The 9397-nt window shown below is 47.4% G+C and overlaps 1 protein-coding gene across 1 annotated transcript; it reads left to right on the top strand.

Annotated features, from left to right (window-relative positions):
• Positions 1-5595: 5595 nt before the first annotated feature.
• Positions 5596-6567, top strand: LOC308648902 (olfactory receptor 11L1-like; the record flags this gene model as incomplete). The annotated part of the gene is made up of 1 exon (XM_081294060.1): positions 5596-6567. The coding sequence occupies one exon, from the start codon at positions 5596-5598 to the stop codon at positions 6565-6567; it is 972 nt and encodes a 323-aa protein (XP_081150186.1).
• Between the last annotated feature and the right edge of the window lie 2830 nt (positions 6568-9397).

Raw genomic sequence — 9397 nt, 5'->3', positions numbered from 1 at the left:
ATCACGGACATTAACTATTATTATTATTTTGGGAGGGAGGGGTACCCGGGGCACTCAGGGGCACTCAGGGGTACTTGACCACTGAGCCAGATCTCAGCCCTATTTTTGTATTTTATTTAGAGACAGGGTCTCACTGAGTTGCTTAGTGCCTTGATAAGTTGTCAAGGCTGCCTTTGAACTCATGATCCTCCTGCCTCAACCTCCCAAACCACTGGGATTACAGGAATGGACTACTGCACTAGTCTGGACATTAACCATTAAAAAAAAAAAAACCTGCAGACAAGCTACAGACTATAGACTAGAACCCCTGCTGTGTGACCCAGTAGGTGGGCCACACCAGGAGTGGAGCAGAGCACCAGGCAGAGCACCAGGAGCCTGACTCTGGGTGACAGCACTCTGGGTATTTGGAAATATACATTTTGTCTGTAATTTCTTTCATTTTCCAAATTTTCTAAAATTATACATATAAATCATATTTTTAAAAAAAAAAACTGTATATTAGTCAAATCAGCATCAACAAATAACTAATGATGTAGCCTTTTCTATCACGGTATTTGTGTGATTCTCTTGTGTATCCTAATACTCCAAGGAGTTCAAGGTATGTAGTAGGTGCTTAACATGCATGTATTTATTAAATTAATAATTGATTAAAAAAGCAAAAAAAGTTTCTATTTTTTAACTTCTTTATTCAATACTTCAACACTTTCTTTTAAACTGAAATATTCAAAATCACTTTTACTAGAAGTATTAACAAATTAAATCTTAAATAGACAGACTTCCACATACTTAGATTAAAAATAAATCCTGCTATACTTAAGACCTGGGTTGATAAACCTTTCCAATTTGTCTGTAATTCATATGTTACATTTTCTTAGAATGAGCCTTTTTTTTTTTTTTTAATGGTGCTGGGGATTGAACCCAGGGCCTTGTGCATTTAAGTTAAGCACTCTACCAACTGAGCTACATCCCCAGGCCAAGAATGAGCTTTAAGCTGGGTGTGGTGGCATACATCTGTAATCCCAATGGCTCAGGAGGCTGAGACAGGAGGATCAGGAGTTCAAAGCCAGCCTCAGCAATGGTGAGTCACTAAGCAACTCAGTGAGACCTTGTCTCTAAATGAAACACAAAATATGGCTGGGGATGTGGCTCAGTGGTCAAGTGCCCCTGAGTACAATCCCCAGTACCAATAAATAAATAAAGAAAGAAAGAAAGAAAGAAAGAAAGAAAGAAAGAAAGAAAGACTTTTGCAATATTTCTTTAATTGAATGAGTTAGTTTGAACATGGAGATATATATTAGACATATGTATATACATATATGTGTATATGTATATGGTCCTACTATTGCTGTCACATACATATAGATATGTACACAATACATATATACACACACACATATATATATACATATATTATAGCAAAGTTAGGACCCATTCTAAGTTAAGAAAAAATTAAATCCATTTTTAAAAGAATGTGCAAATTGCTTCTATCTCAACGTTTTATCCACAACAAAGCCTCAGTGGACACAGAGGAATATCAGAAGTTAGCTTTCATTGTTTACAGACTTGATTGGCAAATTATAGAACGCATTGGGAAAAAGGATTCTCGGTAGGACCAGGTCCCCAAGATACCCAGGGTTTCTGAAAGGAGAAGCCTGCTCCACCCAGAGCCAGACACCAGCAGGAGAGACAAGTTCCAGCTCTCACAATGAAAATGCAGGCGGACTTTGGGTCAGAGGAGGGCAAGGCAGCTTTCAGAGCAGCAGCCCTTGGGTCTCCATGTGATGGCCAGAGGGACAGCAGGGGAGGCGCGTGCAGATGAGGCAGCTTTTCAAGGAGAAAATCAGCATGGTATGTGTTTCATATCCAAGGGCACAGTTTCCTGGCTATGGTTGTGGATTCCTCCTTGTCAGGGCAACTTGCTCTGCCTATGTGGAAAGAGATGGTCTTGCCTAAATGTGCTGGGATATAAAACTGTAATGACAACAACAACAAAAACTTAAAAAGGCTTCCTGAGACATCAAAGCCATTTAATGTACTGTAGGCAGATGGCATGTAAGAACAATAAAGGGGCTGGGGTAAGTGGCTCAGTGGTAGAGCACTTATCTAGCATGTGTGAGGCACTGGGTTCGATTCTCAGCACTGCATATAAATAAATAAATAAGGTCCATTGACATCTAAAAAACATCAAAAAAAGAACGATAATATTCTTGATTGTGTTTATTCTCATATAATTTGAAAAGAAAAACTACAGAATTAGACCTGAGTTTATGCTGGTTGCCCTAGTACTGAAGCAGGCAGCGTTCTGAGAGGCAGCAATCTTTATTATTTTCAGCTAATGTAATGAAGCTAATTTTTTTTTATCAGTCATTGAACTCAGGGGCACTCAACCACTGAACCACATTCCCAGCCTTACCTTGTATTTTATTTAGAGACAGGGTCTCACTGAGTTGCTTAGTACCTTGCTTTTGCTGAGGCTGGATCTAAACTCGCAATCCTCCTGTCTCAGCCTCCAGAGCCACAGGGATTACAGGCATGCGCCACCGCACCCGGCTCATGAAGTTAATTTTAAAAGTTGGAAATAATATTTAAGTAATTGTAGTGAGTTTATTATTGAAAGTATTTAAGCCACGAATGGTGATTAAATAAGTTCAGTTTCTTGTTGCATTTGAACTTATAAGAGAAAGTTTAGCTAGAAGCTGTGGTGCACTTCTGTAAACCCAGAGGCTCAGGAGGCTGAGACAGGAGGATTTGGAGTTCAAAGCCAGCCTCAAAAATATTGAGGTGTTAAACAAGTCAGAGAGATCCTGTCTCTAAATAAAATACAAAATAGGGCTGGGGATGTGGTTCAGTGTTTGAGTGCCCCTGAGTTCAATCCCCAGTACCCTGCCCCCCAAAAAGGAACTTTAACTGGGAAACTGAGCCCAAAACCCTGTAAACTTAGTCTAGTGGGATGCTGTGCTTGTTTGCTTTTATTGGGGTCTCACAAACCTGCATACCATACTTCCCCATGGCTAAATGATTTATTTTTAATTTATTCATGATCAAGGTAAATGGTAATACAAGTATGATATAAGGTGTATATAAGGGTCTGTAAAAGTGAGCGAGATAAGCAGGATATTACATTTAAAAGGAACAGTAAATAGATTTACTTAATTACATGATAATGTCACACACAAAAAGTGAGAAAGCCAAGGCAGGAAAAGACCATGTTCCAAGATGGTGTAGTTAATAACTATAAGAATCTGGGGACATAGCTCTATCATGGCTGTGTGCCTAGACAGCTTCTAAGTATCACCCAGTCTTGGAGCAAATCCTTCTATGTGGTTAAATTCCAGCACCCAGCATCCCCTGGTTGTTCATGCGAAGGTCGGAGGCAGAACTGCTGGGATATGCTCTTCAGGCCAAGGGGCAGCGCTTGCCTTGGATGGTGTCAACTGCTGGTCACACAGGTGACCAGCTCCTCCAGACTTCAGGCAGGAAGTGGTCTCTGAGGGGGCAAAAGGATGTGGGAAATGAGCCCGCAGACATGTCCAGGGTCAATATCCCAGGGGCCTGTGAAGGGGACAGAAAGGCAAGATCTGGGTGGCTAGAAGAACCCAGAGGAGATGAGAGTCAGGAGCCAAATGGGCAAGGAGAAGAGCAGACCCAGGTGTGAGAGGCAGGGAAGAGGACCCAGCAGGGCCCAGCCAACCAAGAATGCCCTGGGGTCCCCATGGCCTCGTCTTGAGCTGGATTTAAGAGATCCAGTGTGTGCGTGAGGCTTCCTGCTCTGTGCTGGGCTCCTGAAGACAGCTTCATAGATCTTACAATGTCGTCTTCAGTCCATGTAAAGGTTCCATGTTCAATGGACATAGCCTTCCTGATGCTTTTGCCCAGGCACAAGAGGAGAAAACAGAACACAGCAAAAAACCGAACTGCAGTCTTGGAGATGATGAGCAAAGTGGCAAATCAGCAGAAGAGGGGGTCCTCAGGGGAGTGTGTGGACTGGCCAGTGTTCTGTTCACCAACCAGGGACAATCCGCAGCTCCTCTGTGCCCCTGTGTAAGATGCGCTTTCACTTCCTCACAGAGACTGAGTTACTGAGTAGGGCACAGTGGTCATGGAGGGCCGCAGGGAAAGCGCTGCAGCCATCAGGGTGAGAGATGGTGGCACCTATTCCAGGCAGCAAGCAAAGTGGGCGGATAATAGTGATCCCCTGGACCTGGAAATAGTTGCAGGTGGAGCCAGCTGATTTTGCAGAACAGTCTAATATTGGGTCAAAGTCAAGGTTTCTGGTTGAGCAGTGGTGAAGAGTACCCCCTTGTGGGGGTGGACAGCTGCACCAAGGGTCTGGTGGGCAGCTCTGGGAGGCTGGGTGGAGGTGAAGTCACAGAAGACTCAGGAGCTGAGTGAACATCTGTGGTGAATTTCAGATAGGACAGCTGTTTGCACCCTAATATTCAAGACTAACACGTGAAATTGAGGGTTAAGAGCTGAGAGACTGAACCTAGAGTCAGGCTAGCAGGAGGCCCGGTGCAACCCCACCATCATGAATGAATGAATGAGTAAAGTCAAGAGCTGCATGTTGAGCTGATGTAAACCCTGAGAGTTTGCAAACGTGAAGAGCTAGCTACGGTGGAACCCAGAGGAAGGTCATGGATATTAAGTGACGAGCTGATCAGGAAGAGGGAGGGGTCCTGAGAGCAGTGGACAAAGCAAGCAGAGGAGCTGGGGGTGGTGGTGGTCACGCCTGTGATCCCAGCTTCTCGGAGGCAGAGGCAGGAGGGTGGCAAGTGCAAGGCCAGCCTGGGCAACTGGCGAGACCCTGTCTAAAATCCAAAGGGCTGGGGTGGAGCTCAGTGGTAGAGCACTTGCCTTGCATGAGTGAGGCCCGGGTTCAACCCCCACTACAACAAGCAAATGCACAAACCAACTCATAAATGAAGCAGAGGACTAAGGGCCACTGAAGAAAGGAACGGTCTCCACCAGGGAAGGAGTCCATGGGGGTGGGCAGCCCATGGAGGCAGCACAGCTGGACCTTTGATGTGTGCTTCACCTCTCATTTACAGAGAGTAAAAACCAGGCTTTTGGCAAACTGGAACAATTCCAGCAGAGAGGTGGCCACTGCTGGCCAGGAGAGGATGAGCTGGAAACCTGCAGCACCTCCCAGCATGGGGGAGGACACAGCCCAAGTGAGGGACTAGCTGAGACCCATGCACACCACTCCTTCGGGGTACAGATGAACGGTAGGTGGGGGTGTTCGTGGCCTAAGCCTGCACGTGCTCCAATGGGGACCCCAGGCTTCTGGTCAAGAGACAAGGCCATGCTGAGGTTTGAAAACAGAACACATTTGCAATCCTCACTGAGGAGAGGGAGGAGTGACTGGGTCAGGAGGAGTGACTGGGTCAGGAAGCCTAGAGCCATTGATATTCAGATCCAAATGTGGTCAAATAAAAGGAGCATGGGATTGTGCATTTGAACCTCCCAAGAGCAGCACATGCAAACCTAAAACAAAACATAAAAGCCCTGAAGTTCCAAACACCAGTGGTCATAATATTCTTGTCCTCGCACCCCGTGCTTATCATACATGTTTTCTGCAGTCCCTGCCCCCAGAGGATGAAAGCCCCAAATGTGTCTGCAGTCACCGAGTTTCAGCTGCTCGGATTCCAGAGTCTTCAGGAGTGGCAGACCCTGCTCTTCACCATTTTCCTACTCATCTACCTCCTGACCCTCACCGGGAACATTGTCATCATCGCAGTGGTGAGCCAGGACCGGCGCCTGCACTCCCCCATGTACACGTTCCTCCAGCACCTCTCTTTTCTGGAGATCTGGTACACATCCACCATCGTGCCCCTTCTCCTGGCCAACCTGGCCTCCTGGGGCCGGGCCATCTCCTTCTCCGCCTGTATGGCACAGCTCTACTTCTTCGTGTTCTTTGGGGCTACTGAGTGTTTCCTCCTGGCCATGATGGCCTACGACCGGTACCTGGCCATCTGCAGTCCACTGCACTACCCCTTCCTCATGAGCCCTTGCACCTGCAGGCACCTGGTGGCCCTCTGCTGGTTGACAGGGGTGGGCACAGGCTTTCTGCCATCCATGATGATTTCCCAGCTGGACTTCTGTGGGCCCAACCAGATCAACCACTTCTTCTGTGACCTCCCGCCGCTCATGCAACTCTCCTGCTCCAGTGCCCACGTCACCGAGATGTCCATCTTTGTCCTGTCGGTCGCAGTGCTGTGCGTCTGTTTTCTCCTGACCCTTGTGTCCTATGTCTTCATTGTGTCCTCCATATTGAGGATCCCTTCAGCTTCTGGACGGAGGAAGACCTTCTCCACCTGTGGGTCCCACCTGGCTGTTGTCACCATCTACTATGGGACCATGATCTCCATGTATGTGCGCCCCAGTGCCCACCTGTCACCCGAAATCAACAAGATCATCTCTGTCTTCTACACCGTGGTCACACCACTGATGAACCCAGTCATCTACAGCTTGAGGAACAAAGACTTTAAGGAGGCTGTTAGAAAAGCTATCAGAAGGCAGCGCAGCCGCTGTGGAGTCAGAGTGAGAGGACAGGTCTTCATTAGGTAGGGAGAGTCTGCAGGCAGCAGCTCCTGGGGCCAGGCAGGACCAGGACTCTGGCTTCGGAGCCCAGGCTGAGCATTCCTGCTAGTGTGCAGAGGGTCCTGTGGCTGTAAGGAATCAGTGACTTGAGGTTCCCCCGCCCACGAGACGTCAGAAGATGGGCTGAACCCAGTGTCTTCAGCTCGAGGAACAAAGACTTCAAGGAGGCTGTTAGAAAAGCCCTGAGAAGGCAGCAAGGCGACTGGTCCCTGAGGGATTCCCTCGAATTTGCACAGCATAGGGACAGGCAGTTCTAACCTCTTATGCACTGTTGGGAAACTGGCCTTGCACACCTCAAACCTGATGTATGACAGCTGTGGCTAGCCTGGCATGCATGCGGCCCGGGTTTGATCCTCAGCACCACATACAAACAAAGATGTTATGTCCGCCGAATACTAAAAAATAAATATTAAAAAAAACTTTCTCTCTCTCTCTCTCTCTCTCTCTCTCTCTTAAAAAAAAAAGAATGAATGAAAAAGCAAACCAAGACTTTGGAATTGTGTTTTGTCCTCCATTATCTCTTAGTAATAAGAGAACAAATAAAGATTTTTAAAGTGCTAAGCATTTGTCTTGGATAAGATAGACTTCTAATATTTTCTGTTTAATGAAATTCCAGGGAAGGAAGGAAGGGGGTAGAGGGATTAGAAGACTGGAGTCAGGCCCTGTGGCATAATACAAATTTCTTTCACAAGTTCCTTTGCTCACCCAGGATTTAGGAGATCTCTGCCACTACCCCCACCCCACCCCAAACACACACCCTGACAGATTCCATTCCTTAATTCCACAAATACTTTTAATCCCCTGAAGTAGGAGGTCTCAGTCTGCAGTGCCTGGAGAAACAAGATATAGAAAAGGCGAGGAAGATTGGCCTCAATGAAGCCTAATTCCAGAAGGCAAGAGGGCTTGAGCCCTATAGAGAATAAGGATGTGCTTCTGTTTCTGTAAACACTGTGGAACAGAGAGTAGGCTGGGCATGAAGGCAGACCTTAGCAAGGCCTGCATCAGCAGGGGGTTAGGGAAGCTCTGCCCACCAAGTGCTTAACCTTCACTGCTGGGAGGAGGAGAGCAGAAGTGGACAGAGAAGTCCAGGCTGAGATGGTGGCATGCAGGACAGAAGAGGGAGGCAGAGTGACTGGGGAGGTGGACAGAGGTCAGCCTGGGGAGGGGTAGAGCCTTGTTCCTGTGGATCATTAGTAACCCTGTAGAGGGTTTTGAATTTACACTAAGAGAAATGATTGATTATTGGAGGGTACTAAATATAGAACTGAAGATGAATTTTGCATTTACAGCTATTTAAAGACTATTTAAAGAAAAGATAGAAAAAGAACTGTTGGGGTCAATGCAGCAGCTCATGGGGTAGAGGAAGTTGGTTTGATTTTAGATTTGTTAATGAAATCCATATAAGCAGGTCCCTTCAGGAGAGTGCAACCAAAAAATCAAGAGAGCAAAGACAGAGCAGAGCAAAGGAATGGAAAATACAAAAAGGTGGGAGGAGGAACCCCAAGTAGCAGAAGCCGCCAGGAGGAGGCTGAGCTAGCTGCGGAGCTGGTGGCTCAGGGGCGGAGCAGGCAGGAGGAAGGGACAGCAGGGAAGCTGGAGCCAGGGGGTTACACTCTGTCTGACCCAGAGCACTGCTGTCCCGAGAGGGCAGTGTCTTTGTCAAGCAGAGGGTGATACCACAGGGGGCAGTGCCCAAGAGAATGCTCCAGAGGGAAGGGAGCAGCTGTGTTTGCAAACAGTTTTCCTGAAGGGTAGTGTTGAAGGGGTGAGAGCCAAATATCTCAAGGGAGGTGTAGTTGTGTTTTTATAAATTGTAAGATGTTAGCACCTGGGTGGGTTCCAACACAGGTGGGGAAGGCCATTAGTGTACAAAAGCCTGAGAGGTCTCTAGTATAAGCAGCACCTGAAAGCCTGGGATTGGGCAGGACAGGGTCCAGGACAAGTGTGAAGTGGCAGTGTTCAGAGGGAGAGAACTTGGTTCAGCCTCAGGGGCAGAAGGCAGAGGTCTTCCTTGGATGAGGTCTTAGAAATGGAGATAGGATTGGGCACTTTCACCTGAGGGCTCATCTGCTTTTTTTTTTTTAATTGTTGTGTCAATTTTATTGAGATACAATTAACATACAGTAAGATTTGCCAATTTTTGTGGGTGTGTATGTGGTGCTGGGGATTGAACCGAGGGCCTTGTGCATGGAGGCAAGCACTCTACCAACTGAGCTGGTATCCCCAGCCCTAACCTGCTTATGTTTATGACAAGGTCAGTGGCTCCTATGTGCCACAGACAGCAGCACCCTCGGGCTTGAAGGGAGGGCTACAGGTGCCCCAGACCCACTTTGCCCAGTGAGGGTGGTATCATTCGTTCATGTGGCACTGCCTGTGGGTTCAGCACCTTAGGGTTACGGTGAAAGTCAGGTGCCGCAGTTTTGGCTGGGCACAGAATCACGAGCCACTCAAGCAGGAACAAAACTTTATTTTGAAAAAGCCGCCAACACTCTGTCAGCGCCGGCAAGCCAAAACCGGTCCTCCCACGCGGGCGTCCACCGGAACCGCGTCTCCCCAACCGGGTCCCCCGGACCTCCTCCGGAATTTCCTCCTACTATCCTTCCCCAACCAATGGGAACTCTCCAAGAGTCCGGTAACATGAGTCCGGTAGCAGGCCAAGGTGAACAGCGGGAGTCCAATTTCCATATGAATGTAAATCTTAACATAATCATCTCAGTGGCTAGCTGGCGTCACTTTACAACCAAAGGTGCCATACATCGTATATTTGCTTGTGGCTCCTAGCAGTCAGGGTTCATCC

Source organism: Spermophilus citellus (assembly GCF_964194105.1).
Source record: "Spermophilus citellus genome assembly, chromosome: 1".
NCBI lineage: Eukaryota > Metazoa > Chordata > Mammalia > Rodentia > Sciuridae > Spermophilus > Spermophilus citellus.
The sequence above is the reverse complement of the archived record's forward strand: the minus strand, read 5'-3'. Positions and strand labels throughout refer to the sequence as shown.